General features: G+C 48.5%; 3 protein-coding genes across 3 annotated transcripts in view; 2 read left to right on the top strand and 1 right to left on the bottom strand.

Moving 5' to 3' along the window:
- Nucleotides 1-15,102, bottom strand: part of LOC100121944 (teneurin-m) — a 565,536-nt gene that overhangs the window by 517,900 nt on the left and 32,534 nt on the right. The gene's annotated exons all lie outside the window — the stretch shown is intronic.
- Nucleotides 6,491-8,146, top strand: LOC116416652. The gene has a single exon (XM_031925756.1). It carries the CDS (start codon nt 6,491-6,493, stop codon nt 8,144-8,146), a length of 1,656 nt encoding a protein of 551 aa, XP_031781616.1.
- LOC116416922 lies at nt 8,359-10,639 on the top strand. Its single transcript, XM_031927362.1, has one exon. The coding sequence runs from the start codon at nt 9,398-9,400 to the stop codon at nt 10,400-10,402; it is 1,005 nt and encodes a 334-aa protein (XP_031783222.1). The 5' UTR covers nt 8,359-9,397; the 3' UTR covers nt 10,403-10,639.

The raw sequence follows: 15,102 nt of genomic DNA, 5'->3' as shown, positions 1-15,102 counted from the left end.
AAACGGCGCATTTCAGAGGAACTCATTATTTACACATGTATTTATATCAATCGCGTGTACCAAATCGCAGCAGCAAAGGTAGGAGGCGATTATTCGTTTTCTCTAGCAGCGTCACCTTAATCTCCCGCCCTACTGGCGCGGGCGGGGGAGAGAAAGAGAGTGAAACTAAAGAGCGCAAAACACAATGCACTCGGGCGCAAATGTTTTGCTCGCTTAATTACAATAGCAATTTCGCTAATTGGGTCAAACGTTGTACGCTCGCTGCACCGACTCTATCTCACTCCCGCCCCCGCGTCTACGAGTGCATGTGTATAGAACGCGCACAGTGCTGTAGCAGCGGGTCCTCTCTACGAAAAGGTAAGCCGCGAAATTAAGGGCCGCACACGCGCTCCAGAGACAGTAGTTAGTACGTTATAGTGGAGCTTGAGAGCGGAAAAAAAACGTGAGAATCGCCAGCTTGGAAAAAGAGTAATTAAATCGCGAAGGCTTTGCACACGACTGCGAGAATAATCGTCTGAGTGCAGGGGCCGGTTAATGAGGATAAATCAGAACGACTGAATTACCAATACAGGGTCAGCAATGAAAAATAATCTCAAAGAGCTTCCGAGTATCTAGCGATGTAGGTCTGTTTGTATTATTGTCGTCGCGCATGAATATGCCAAGGAAATTTTATTCGATTAATTACGCGCGTAATTAATATCCGCAAACTCCGACGACGCGAGGGAGAGGAGGCGTGTATATCTATCGCGAAACTTCGACAGGAGGCTGCGAGCCGCGCAGTTATACGGCTCGCATGCTCGCTCGCGCAACTTTGTTCCGAATTAACATCGATGTAATGCTCCATCGTCCAAGGAAAATCGCGCAACATTATATGCCCCTGCTCGCAGCTCCTCGCGTATTATGTACAAGAGTGCTTTCCCACCGCAAATTAAATTACGGATTTCGGATGAATTCACGCGCGGCGCCTGCACTGCCACGTACCGCGCGCCGCATCGAGTTTTATGACGCACTTATGAATGGATAATCGAGTTACCATTATGCTCTGCGTTCGGATGAAACCCGCGCGCGTCCTCTGGAAATACGTGCCTACATGCATCGGACAAAAGGATTTTCAATTGCCGTAAAAAAATGGCTCCGAGAGAACGAGGGACCACCCGGTCGACTGTACTAAAATAAACACTCTGATGGCTGGGCGAATTCCTGAAGGGCCCGCGACGACGTAACTCCAGTTCGCGTCGGACTATTTCCGTTGCGGCGCGACGACGGACGAGCTGAAGAGCAGCTCCGTAGCGCCGTGGCGAAACAGCCGTCGACGGCGGCCACCCAGATAGACGCCAGCCGCACGACTGCCCTTTCTTTTCCCGCTTGCATACGCCGAAAATATTGCGGAAGCCGCTGAACGAGCAGCAGCGGGCGCACTAATTTTGAAGCGCGGAGATGCCACGCTCTGGGATACGATGATTTTTTGCCCTCGTACGCGGAGCTCCGATGATTAATTTGCGGCTGTCTCTCGGCGGGGCTTGTTTATTTGCGGCTTCTCCGCGCGCGCTGACGAATTTACGGTCGCGGCCTCCTAATCAGATGTTCGCGAGTGCGCCTCTCTCCTCTGACGCCTATTATGTTTTGCCGTGCTACCGCCTCCTCGCGGTAACAGAACGATATCGTAACTAATGAGGGGCTTCGTCAGTCGACGCCTGCCGAAATAATCGTCGAAGAAATAGCGGACGCGCGGATCGCATTGCGACATCAGAGAGCGCGAGGCGTAAGTATATCGCGAGGCAGCGGCATTTTTAAATCAGGAACTGGGAGACGGTGAGAAACCGCAACCGGCGAGAGAAGGCGTGAAAAAACGAGCCACGAGTAGTAGCAGCAGCAGTAGTCGTCGTCGAGGAAAAAGCGCCGTTATGCATCATGATGCTTATCTCGATAGAGTGTACGTGCACGAGCGGCCGCGTTTGCTTTTTATTTTCCACGAGCTCTCTCATCTCTTTTTTCAGTCACCCTATCGCGCGCGCGCCAGCTCCTCTTTTTATTTTGGTTCCGGCGTCGCAGCTCGAGATCTCGCTTGTCTATTTATGGCCGTTGCCCCGAGTCTTCGGTCATTCTAATAAGCGTACGATTATCTCTTTAGCCCGAGAGCGACTTGTTTGGAGTGTGAAGTTACGGGCCGTTGCGCGACGGATGAACTTTTTTCGTTGAGCGCGTATACTTTATAAGCAGAAAAGATCCCGGAAATAAGCAGCAAACTTTAACTTCTCGTTTGCGATTCATCTCGGAGCTTGAAAAGTAATTTCCAGACACTTTGAGCGCAGATTTTCTCGGTCCAATAATCATCGGTTCGTCCTGATATTTCCGCGGCGGTGGGCAACGGGAAAAAAGGAGCGAGCGCCAATGACAAAGAGAGCGCGCCGCTGATAAATGTTTAATGAGGGACGCCTTGGCGCATAAATTTGCCTAATTCTTCAATGAAAAGTTCAAGTAAAAGAAAGTGGCGAGTAATTAAACCGAAGCGACGGTTGCAGTGATTGGCCGCAGGGACTTCGTAGCGGGGTCTCATGAACCTTCCCATTTAATCAAACCAAACCCTTTTTTTGCTATTTTTCGAAATTTCCAACGTTATAGGTATAGAACGAGACTCCTTAAACATTCTTAATTTTTAAAATATAACGAGAGATAAAAGCCACTTTAATGATTTCTACAAACAACACTTTTCAAGACCCCGCGCGCGCAACTGCAAATCAATTAAAGACAGATGTGCGCGAACAATTGAAATAACAGCGTCTATATATAAATACCCTGGCAAGATGCCCGATAACGACCGGACATGAACCTTCTTTACAGACGCGAGGAATGTTCGTGTACATTCGCCAATTTAACAATAAATAAGCAAAGGCCGCCATATACTTCCAGCATAACAGTTTTCGTTTTTCAAAACAAGGGCAACGCGCGACGGGGAAAAACAGGGAAAAACGTCGCCAGCGGCAGCTGCACAAAGCTCTTTTATATAAAAACACGATAACATTGTTGCTCTCTGGCGGCTACAGAGCGCAGCGGCGGCAGCGTCTCTCCGGTCGTGCACAATATTGCATTTACATATCGGCTCGGCTTATCGGGCGGCGGCCTTGGCTTCCGCAAATTAATGAAGATAACTTTGACATCGTCCACGGCCCAGCTTCCGTGCCGTGTATACGTATCGGAGCTTCGCGCGGTAATTGTCGTATCTTTTGTCCGGCTGCACCGAGCGCGGCAGCGACTCTAATTACCTTTGTCACACAGAAACAACGAATGGCGAGGGGGTGAAAAAAAGCACTACGGGGTCGAGGGAAAAAAAGCTCGACCTTTGCGAGCGCAGACGAAGCGCACACGTGTGCTTCCCCCCCCCCCGCTCTCTCTCTCTCTCTCTCTCTCTCTCTCTCTCTCTCTCTCTCTCTCTCTCTCTATACCGATACGGAAAAAAGAGACGAAACGTTTGGCTTTTATGACTTTTGGCGCTGCACTGCTGCTGCTGGGGCTAGCTTTTTTTGGTTGCGCGCAAACTTGGTCGAAAAGTCCGTGCGTTTGTCTTTTGCCGCTTTTGATGGAGTTTTAGTTATTTTCCCGTTTTTCCTTTTGCCAGAAAGGACTTTCATTTATTATGCTACTCACGCTCGTTGCGCGGCTCCGTCGAGCGTTCGTTAGATTTTAAACGTTGTTCCAAAACCCAACTAAGAAGACCTTTTCACGTTCATGTATACACACTACACTGACACACTTATATACTTACACACAAACAAGCTGTTAGTCACAGGTCAACCGCGATTTTGGCTTACTTGGCTCTGAGACGCGAAAGCAATAACATCGCACAAACCTACATACGACAATACACATTCTACAGTGCCAACATTGAATTAAGTTATAAATAAATTTAAGTATATTGCAGTGAAGTGCTACCAAGTTTATTTTTACTCATCCCCCTCCTCTACCACGCAACTCTCTCGCAACATTTCTGGTCCTTCGAGCCGGATAATAGCATCCACCTGCGTCACGGCAAATCGTGAGTGAACGAAACTGGAGGAGCACTCAACTACAAATCATAGTAATTAAAATTCGTGCAGCTCAACGTGCAGAATCTTCATGTGGTAAAGTCATCAATTTCAACGTACGCAATTAAATTACGCTACCATAGGTGCAGACTATAAGCCAAGAACTTTGATTCCTCGAGCCATAGAAGGATTCACCTAGACTCGTCGAATTATTGTGTGAAGGTTAAGCCGTTCGAGTTTGTTTACATCCCGTCGATCGAGGCTTCATTACAACCGTTGCTAACCCGCAACTCTGCTATGACAAAACTCGACCGCGGATCGCACCCAGCATGGAAACAATATTTTCAAGCCTGAACATATAGCTGGTCGCGTCTCGAATCTCTCGCAACGCTGTTGCTCTCTCTCTCTCTCTCTCTCTCTCTCTCTCTCTCTCTCTCTCTCTCTCTCTCTCTCTCTCTCTCTCTCTCTCTCTCTCTCTCTCTCTCTCTCTCTCTCTCTCTCTCTCTCTCTCTCTCTCTCTCTCTCCACTGGACATCCCGTCCTTCAAGACGGAGACGCTGAGGAATTCATTTTTCATCAGCGCCTCCTACCTCTGGAACAGCCTTCCATCTCAACTTCGCGACACACTATCCATATCACACTTCAAACAAGCAGCCAAAAATTATTTCTTTAATTTGGAAAACACATAAACATCGCACAAACATACATACATTCTCTTTCATCTCATGTCATCTCTCAACATCACACACACCTTATACTATATACCCTTACACAAATTTTATTTATTCCTTTATCATAATACACTATATTTGTTATATGTACAACAAAATGTACAAAAATAAAGAGCAATTAATCTAATCTAATCTAATCTCTCTCTCTCTCTCTCTCTCTCTCTCTCTCTCTCTCTCTCTCTCGCTCTCCTACTTCGGAGCAGCACCTACATTCCCGCTGTACGGAATCTCTGTTAACGTTTGGCAACCCTGTTAGCCGACAATACGCGTCTATTTTCGTCGCACCTAACAGAGCAACCGTCGACACCTTCAAAAAAAAAAAAAAACAAACCTGCAACGATGGATGAACTGATCGCAAGACAAGCAAAGGAAGCAGATCTTATGACTCGCGCTTATCTTAATCTCACTAAGAAAAGTCAGCAATCTTCCAAAGGGGCAATTCAATCAAGAATGAGCATGCTGGACGCTAAATGGAATACCCTTCAAGAAAGACATGAACAGATTTTAGCGATCAAGACTGCTGCAGACGAAAGCAAGACGTACTTCAAGGAGGAATTCTTCGATAATTTTGAAGAAATCTACATTGATCAGAGGGCAAAGTTCTTGGATGCTCTAGCCGCACTAGAAGAGCGAGCAGCACCATGAACGGAGACCGACGCACACCCCGAGCGAAAGCCTGCCGTGCGTAAGTTGCCCCCGATCAGCCTCCTGCAATTCTCAGGCAAGTACTCAGACTGGTCTTCTTTCAAGGACATGTTTACTGCGTTCATGAAGCGTGATACCGACCTTCAAGATGTTGAACGGCTATACTATTTAAAAAGTTGCCTATCGGGAGAAGCAGCTGACCTTCTAAAAAACGTTTCCGTAACAGACGATAATTATAATCGTGCTTGGTCTCGACTTAAAGACCACTACGAAAATAAGAGAGCCCTCATTAACCTATGTATCATTCGCTTTTGGAAATTGCCGCAGTTTCACATGAGTCATACAAGGCGCTGAAGACGCTCCGAGATGCAACAGCAGAGGCCATTGAGATGCTACAAACTCTTGGACGGCCCATCGAGCACATGGACGATTTCCTCGCCAATTTGACCGTTCGACGCTTCGACACGATCACTCGGCGGGACTGGGAGCTTGCCCTTGGTGATACCAAAACTCCGACCACTTGGAAGGAAGTGGACACCTTCTTGAAATCTCGCATTCAAGCACTCGAAATGTCGCTGCCGCAGCAACCTGCCTTATCGACCGCCGGCCAATCTTCACAAAAGAAAGTCTCTACTGTATCGACAAAGAAATCTAACGCATCTGGACTAACGGTGCACACTATTGCACAGCGTCCTCGTCGGTGCTCCTATTGTCAAGGAGACCATTCTATTACCGCATGGAACCAATTCCGAGCCTGTTCCGTCGATAATCGCCATGCCTTCGTTTCAGAAAAGCAGCTCTGCCTAAACTGCCTAGGGACACGGCACCGTCTCTCTGACTGCAAATCAACAGGAACATGTTTCACCTGTCAACAGCGCCACCACTCCTTGCTCCACTGGCCTTCGCACCAGTCAAGCCAGACTACGTCTCCGGCACAGGGCTTACCGCCGAATGGGCCCTCAAGGAATCCAGGCTCGCAGTAACAAGGATCTAACGTAACAGTGCATGTCGCAGATACATCACCGCAGCCCCGATCCATCTTGCTCGCTACAGCAGGAGTTTCCGTGACCTCGGAACGGAATCGTACCACACATGCTCGAGCACTTGTGGATCCCTGCTCTGAAGCTACGTTTATCTCCGAGTCTCTCGCTCAACGCATACACGCACTTCGGCAGTCTGCCTGCGTGCCCGCCCGTTACCGGCGTAGGAGCCGTACCCAGTTACACAGTGAAATCAAGGACCGTGATTAACATTTCTTCTCGCTTCTCAGGCGAGGCCCGCTGGGAAGTGAAGGCACTCATCCTTCCTCATCTTACTGCATATGTACCACCTCCAAAGCTGACGCATGATGTAGGAAACTTTCTAGACGGACTCGCTCTTGCTGATCCTGAGATCAACTCAGCCGATCCCATAGATATAATTATCGGTGCGGATGTGTACGCACTCATCATACAGGAAGGTCTATGCAAAGACCCCCAGCGAGCACTTGTTGCCCAAGCGACTGGATTGGGATGGATCCTTACTGCTTCACTACCTACTATATCGATTGTTGACTCAAGAGCGCTGTCCAGCTTAACTTGCACTATTGATGAGGACTTCTCCAGACTTATCACTCGTTTCTGGGAACAAGAGCAGGCTGAATCAGTCAAGCCCACCCCTCTAACGCAGGACGAGCATGAGTGTGAAGAACATTTCGCTAAAACGCATAAAAGGAACACTGATGGACGGTACGTCCTCCGACTGCCCTTCAGGCCCAATCGTATCTACTTAGGAAACTCCAGGCCAGCTGCGCTCGCTGCACTTCATCGATTGGAACAGCGGCTTAAGAGATGCCCCTCTGTCAATGAAAAATACAATGAATTGATGGAAGGATACATCTCTCGCGGCCACATGAAAGAAAAGTCGACACTTGCTTCAAGCTCTAACGAAGAACCTTCCTTTATACTACCTCATCATGGTGTATTCAAGACGCACGGAGATACGAGCAAACTTCGCGTCGTTTTCAATGGCTCAGTAAAACTGCCAAAAGGACTGCCAATCAATGACTGTTTGCATCCTGGCCCAAAGTTGCAACTCGACATTTTCGACGTTCTGTTGCGTTGGAGAAGCTTTCGATACTGCTTCTCGGGCGACATTGAAAAAATGTTTCGCCAAATCCTCATTGACGAGCGCGACCAGGCCTTTCAACAGATCCTATGGGGTCATGAGGAAGTTATGATCTACCATCTCTGTACAGTCACGTATGGCCTCGCTCCATCTCCATATCAAGCCATCCGTACGCTGCTCCAGCTCGCTATCGATGAGGGTGCCAAATTTTCCCGAGCGGCAGCAATTCTACAGAAGCACATTTATGTGGATGACATCTTGGCTGGTGCAAACACCCTCGAAGAAGCGCTTGAACTTAAATCAGAGTTAGTTGATTTACTCAAGGCGGGCGGCTTCCCTCTCAGCAAATGGGTTGCGAACCACGCGGAGATTTTGTCCGATGTGCCCGAGGATCAACTCGCAAAGATTCAGCATCTTTCTTGGCACCAGGCGGAGGCAATTTCTATGCTTGGCGTTGCCTGGAAGCCGTATCCGGACGCCTTCTGCTTTCAATTCAACCTTACGGCACCCAAAACGAATATCACGAAAAGAGCGGCTCTATCTACCATTGCGCAACTGTATGATCCATTGGGATGGATCACGCCAGTCTCTGTGTCATTCAAAATCTTCATGCAGTCTCTGTGGCACGCTGGCCTCGACTGAGATCAACCCTTACCTGCATCCTTGAAGCGACGCTGGGACACTCTCATAGAAGGTCTATACGAACTTCAACAGTTCTCGGTTCCCCGCTGGCTCGGATTATCCAATGACACAAAATTCGCCGAACTACACGGGTTCTCCGACGCTTCGGAGCGTGCATACGCTGCATGTGTGTACCTGCGAACAGTTGACAAGACAGGGAATACGACCTCAATTCTCTTGACGTCAAAACAACCACCCCTCCAACAGATATCACTACCACGGTTAGAGCTGTGTGGAGCGGTACTGCTCGCGCAGCTAATTTTCCGAGTCCGTCAAACTTTATCTCTCAACCAAGCAAGCTGTCACTGCTGGTCGGACTCAAACATAGCTCTAGCTTGGATTCGGGAACATCCTACGGCGTGGAAAACTTACGTGACCAACAGGGTGTCAGAAATTCAGATCACCCTCCCGCAAGCTTCATGGCATCACGTCGCCGGTACTGACAACCCGGCCGACTTGCCATCACGAGGCGTCTCAGGTGCTGATTTAGTTGACTCATCCATCTGGTTACATGGTCCGCCCTTTCTGATTGAGACGAATTCTCCATGGAGTAGTGCAGGTGACCGTGAAGAAGAAGACCTGCAAGATGAGTTGCCCGAGCGAAGAAACGTCGTGTGCCACGCAACATGTGCACCACCATCTAATGGTTCGTTAGACCCATTGTATATAACAAGATTCAGCAGATTGTCCACGCTCTTACGAGCCGTCGGTCGCTGGCTTTGCGCCCTACAGCGAGCACGATCTTGATTATCACTCGAGCACAGAAGAGATCAAGAAGACGCGCGACCAGGTCTACCGACCCCTGCTCTGCTTCAACGCACGCTTCAGGCAGTTATTTTCTGGGTGCAGCGCCTCCACTTTAGGGAGGAACTTCAACACTTCTCTAATCACAATTCTTGGCCACGCAAAAGCGCAATGATCCGCCTCAATACCATACTTGACGAACAAGGATTTATTCGAGTTGGAGGACGGCTGCGGCACTCGCTGCTTCACCCGGACGAAAAATATCCACTAATATTACCCCAACGCTCGCATCTCACTCACCTTTTAATTGCAGATGCTCATGAAAGGACACTACACGGAGGCACACAGCTTACACTCAATTACCTGCGGTAACGCGTCTGGATTCTACGAGGACGTCGGCAGGTCAAGTCGTACATCTTCCGATGCCTGCGATGCTGGCGTCAACGAGCACAACCCTCTACGCAACTCATGGGTAACTTGCCCCGTAAGCGTGTACAACGTTACCGCCCATTCCTTCACTCTGGTGTTGATTTCGCGGGACCAATAAATCTCCGACTATCCAAGGGACGAGGAACTAAGTCATTTAAAGGCTACATATGTGTGTTTGTATGCCTGTCAACCCGAGCTGTTCACCTTGAGGCTGTCTCAGGCTATTCGTCAAACGAATTTCTCGCAGCCTACAAGCGTTTCTCCGCCAGACGAGGAATATGTGCCTCGCTCACAAGTGATTGTGGTCTCAATTTTGTCGGAGCCAGCAAGGAACTCAAGATTTTGTTTCAACGAGCAAGCACGCACTGGAGAGAAATTGCTAACCTCTTGGCCAATGACGGGACTGAGTGGCGCTTCAATCCACCCGGAGCTCCCCATTTTGGTGGAATCTGGGAGGCAGCCGTAAAATCCACCAAATTTCATTTGAAACGGGTCATTGGAGAAACGCCCTTAACCTTCGAAGAGATGACGACTTTGCTCGCTCTTATCGAGGCAACCTTGAACTCACGACCATTGCAAGCAATAACCGACGACCCGGAAGACTTAGCCGCCTTAACTCCGGGACACTTTTTGATCGGTGAACCTCTTGTAACCATCCCTGAACCGTCCACGCTCGACCTCTCCGCTTCGCGACTGAGCCGCTGGCAGATGCTTCGCAACATGCATGAGCACTTTTGGAGTCGGTGGTCAGAAGAATACCTTCACACTCTACAGCAGCGGTCAAAATGGCGCACTGAGAAGACCCAAATCAGAGTGGGTGAACTCTGTTTGCTGCGCAATGAGCAATATCCACCTTGCAAGTGGCCATTGGGCCGTATTGTTAAAGTCTATCCCGGACCCGATGGTTTGGTTCGAGTCGTGGATGTTAAAACAGCAACCTCATGCTACAACCGGCCAATTTCGAAGATCAGCGTTTTGCCACTTGAAGATGATGATTCCCCAGTAACTGGCGAAGGCGGGCGGGATGTTCCAAAACCCAACTAAGAAGACCTTTTCACGTTCATGTATACACACTACACTGACACACTTATATACTTACACACAAACAAGCTGTTGGTCACAGGTCAACCGCGATTTTGGCTTACTTGGCTCTGAGACGCGAAAGCAATAACATCGCACAAACCTACATACGACAATACACATTCTACAGTGCCAACATTGAATTAAGTTATAAATAAATTTAAGTATATTGCAGTGAAGTGCTACCAAGTTTATTTTTACTCATCCCCCTCCTCTACCACGCAACTCTCTCGCAACAAACGTTGTTAGTTTGACGTTGTTTATTTCGCCGCTACTGTTGCTTTCCCGGAGAATCTAGCAACTGTTATAATCATATTTATCAAGTTCGTTGTACGCAGCCGTTGTAAAAAGGCGAATCGAAGCATTATCCTAACCACGCGATTCATTCGATATGTTATACATTATTATAAGCGGTAATAATAATAATAAAAGGAATCTGTAAAGACTTGAAAAAAAAGCTCGTGAAGAATTTCAAAGTAATCTCATTCGGGTTGCCCGCCGCGAACCACGAATTTTTTCCAGAGTTCCCACCGGCATTTCGGAAATTTCAAATTACTCTCCAAATCTCACTTTTTTTTCACCACTGCCCCTCGAATCGCACCTCGCTTTAACGAGAAGAGAAGGCAACCTGCTTAGCTCGATTATACGGCGTTGCATGTGCACCGCAGCAGCTCTTCGAATAATTATGCCGAAAACCAACCCGACCCGAAAGTTTTTTCGAAACAAAAAAATAACGGCGAACACGCGCAGCAAAGCAAGCTGATATGTATACCTGCGACAGCAGGCGCCTTGCTTGCGCACGCATGCAAAGCCATCGTTACGTACACTTTATAAATTGAGCAAAGAGAACTTATACTCCCCGGCCCTTTGCTTCCCTGTGCGAGAGAGTCTGCGCTGCTGTCGGTTTTTCGGCGCCGAAGCGCAGCTTGCGCGCCATTACTATCGGGCCATTGGCTTTTACGGCGACGATTTGCTCCCCCCGCACCCCTTGCTCCTCTCGCCTGCCTGGAAATGTATTCGAGGCGCTATACTGATTGGCGTTTTAAATTTCCCGGGCCATTGCACCGAACGCGCGCGCGGTGCCACCTTCGGCTTGGATCCAATATGTATTAACGATACGTTATGGGTAATTTTTTTTTTTATTTTCCTACCTCAACGTCTCGTTTACTCGTTCAGCGGCTTCCCCAACGGGACGCGGAGGAATTTTCTAAAACAAAGCGCGCGGTTTTATGACTCTCGGCGGTGGCGGTTTTTACTTCTTCATACTTTTGCGCGCATAAAGTACACGAGAAATCTCCCATGTGTAAATCTGGTGTATACGGCACAAGGATGACAAGAATTATCACGCGATATACGCGAGCTCTGCTGGCAAAGGACTCTAACCGCTGGCACATGCAGTGCGCTCGACTAAAATTCAAAGAGAAAAGTCTCGGGCGAAGAAAAGCATGTAAAACTACGTACCGTCTCTCGCGCGCGAATTATTCGTCTCATTCTTATATCGTTTCTTTCTCGCTGAGAATGGTTATAGGAAAAGCGCAATGTTATTCAATAGAGTTTTCGCTTCGCTTCGCGTCATCAACTCGCGTGTGGGAATATTCGAGCGAGAAGAAGCCATCAGTACGTACACACACAGGAGGGCTGCGGACTCGGTCCATTTGTGTCAAATCCGTGCGATTGTCTAAAAAAATCCCTCGCTCGCAGACACGAGGCCATAAAACGTCAATTATTTCACGCCATTGTTCTGGCGGCTGCTATTTTTATCCACTCTCTCCTTCCATTCTTCGGCTAAGTTGGCGTGTACCTACGCCTCCGCCTCCTCCTAGCCTTCTTATTTCCTGCTTTTATCCTCACCTCTCTCTCTCTCTCTCTCTCTCTCTCTCTCTCTCTCTCTCTCTCTCTCTCTCTCTCTCTCTCTCTCTCTTGCCGTGCGGCGGTCTGCTATTTCCCTGCTTTTCTGCCATTCGCATTCTATTCGCTCCTCTCTGCCTCTCTTCGTAGGTGTGCGACAATCTTCCCGCACCTATCTCTCTCCCCCTCCTCCTTTTTGTCCTTTTCATTTCCTTACTTTTATTCTCGCTTCCTCGCGCCGCCGCCGCTGCTGCAAAAGCGAGAGCCATTTCTATTCTATTTGGCCCATAGGCAAACGCATTATCGTTCCCTTAGCCAGCGAGTCCCTCTGTCTCTCTTTACCCCTCTCTCTGTTTCTGCCTTTCATTCTCGTTTATTCGCACGCGCTGTACGGAAGACTAAAGTGCTCGACGGGGCTTTTATACGCAAGTCCGTAGGTGACCGCCGTTCGCACGCGCTATACTCGCGTTATCCGCAGCGCGCACACGTGCTCTCGCGCATGCATTAATCCAAAATGTGCAGGGAGGTATCTAATTCCCGCACGCGCGCCCACACAACGAATTATAATTTCAACATTATATTAGATATTAGCCTGTTCGTATTAGATCTAACGTAAATTATTTAAGAGAAATCAACACTTTTTTATTGTTAATAGAGAGACCTCTCATGATAGTCGCCCCTAATACACACACGACTCCGTGCATATAGCGGTGCATCCGTAGCGAATCTTTAATGACTCCCAGCAGACCCTCGTCCGTATATAACAACGCTGCGCCGCTTATAGCCGCGCGCTAATGGAGTCAATATCTCTGTATCTTAATATCGCCCTCTACAGACGCATATATGTATACGTATACACACGCTCTTGCACGAGGAAAGAGACGGCGCAGAGTATAGGCAAGCTCTGTGTCAACGCTACACACGCGCATACGGACGGCGTATCGTCGTCTCCATATGCAAACGCACGCGACCCTATACATGTATACACGGCCGCCAAGGCATAAACGAAGCCAGTGCCGCATACAAACTCCGCGCACACACGGCGACGACGCTCGTGTAATGCCCCCACGCTGCTGCTACAGAGACACACGTGTGCGAAAGCAGCCTGATGGGGATACGTATACACGCTGCGCAGGGCGAAAAAGCTGCGGAGCACACACAAGAGAGAGAGAGAGAGAGAGAGAGCTACCTGAGTGCGCACGTGCAGGTATATACCGTATATTTACATGCAAAAGTGCAAAGATAGCAGATAGCTAACGTGCGTGAGTTCGAGCGTGTAGTGGGTAAGGGACAATCTTACGGGAGAATATACACCGGAGGGCGGTCAGATGACTTTATAAGAGAGGAAAGAGCGGCGCGTAACGACGGGGGGGGGGGGGCACGAGGACGCACGTGTGCGAATCGCCGAGTGTCGTTAAGGGAATTGTCGGAAGGAGAAAAATTCTTGAGTGGTTTACGCTCGCCTATTCGCACCGCGGCAGCTCCCAGGGAGCATTAGCAAACTTGGATGGATTTTTCTGTTTCGAGTTAATTGAAGCCATTTGATTGAGACATATCACACAGCTTGTGCGTTGGGCTTGGAATTGCTCGTGGGAGAGCACAAAATTGCCTTTTTTACCGTCAGCAAATTCGATTTTTTCAGTTCTTCAATTATTAACCTTATTCGTGTAATGTAACTCGAATTATGAAAAAAAAACTGATGCACCTGATGCGACGGAGGAAGAAGCGAATTAAATTCCAATAACGGAGTTTGGTGTTCGCGTATGCGTCGAAGCAAGCGAGTTCAACCCCTTGACTGCAGGGTAAACGATGTTTGGAACATATTTTGTCTAACATGCCAGCAGCTAGGAGCTAATTTGTACTTTAGATGAGCTATCAACACAGAATATAGCGCACATCGCGACAGCGTATCGTCATTTACATCACCGACTCGATAATTTCATTCCGGCCGTAGATAATGTCGAGATCGCGGGGATATGAAGCACGTCCGACGTGTACTTCAAATTTGCTAATTCAAAAGCAAACGACCTCGTTTCGTTTTTGTGAAATCAGTGCGCGCGATTTCCACTCGAAATAAACTGATGGCGTCCTAAAAGTAAAACCAACACGGCGAGTCACGTGCAGCACGCAAATAGCGATAGGTCTCTCGGAGGCTCGCGCATGCCAAAACTCGCTCTCAAGGAGAAGGCGAATGACGCGGAATGATAACAGTCGCACTGCGGCGTTTTTCACTGTAGCCACTTCGAAAGCGGGAATCCCGAGATGGAAAAAGGAGCAGGGAGAGAGAGAGAGAGAGAGAGAGAGAGAGAGAGCGCGGGATTATGGACGGGCGCTTGCGAGGATGTGTATACAGATACACGTTTCTAGGAGCGAACGGAAGAGGAAACAAGCGCCAACAATGGCTCTTCCTGAGGGAAACGGCCTGGGAAATTAATACGAAGGAACATTGTCTTTCTCTCTCTCTTTCTCCATCTCCTCCTCCTACTTCGCTATCTCGCTTTGGCCGAACAAACGCCGCCGACGGTACTCGAACTTCGCCGAGGAGGAGGATATTTCGTCCCTCTTGCTTTGCACTTCTGTAGGACATCTGCGCCGCTGCGGCAACGTAATGACTTTTTGATTACGCGACGCCTTCTCTCTTTCTCCTCTATTTCCCTTGCCGCCATCGTTTGGTACCGCGCACGATTGCAAAGGCGAGAGGAGGAGAAGGAGAAAAATAATAATAATAATGCCAGCAGCTGATGTGTATATTGTATGTACGTATATATAGAAGGCAATGAAAATCGTCGATGCTCGGGGCTACGGCAAGATGTACG

Source organism: Nasonia vitripennis, chromosome 1 (genome assembly GCF_009193385.2).
Source record: "Nasonia vitripennis strain AsymCx chromosome 1, Nvit_psr_1.1, whole genome shotgun sequence".
In the NCBI taxonomy this organism is placed as follows: Eukaryota; Metazoa; Arthropoda; class Insecta; order Hymenoptera; family Pteromalidae; genus Nasonia; species Nasonia vitripennis.
Note: the sequence above shows the minus strand (reverse complement) of the source record. Positions and strands in the feature narration are given on the sequence as shown.

Coding starts and splice junctions, on each gene's coding strand:
- LOC116416652 (XM_031925756.1), top strand. CDS start 6,491: ATGCTCGAGCACTTGTGGATCCCTGCTCTGAAGCTACGTTTATCTCCG.
- LOC116416922 (XM_031927362.1), top strand. CDS start 9,398: ATGGGTAACTTGCCCCGTAAGCGTGTACAACGTTACCGCCCATTCCTT.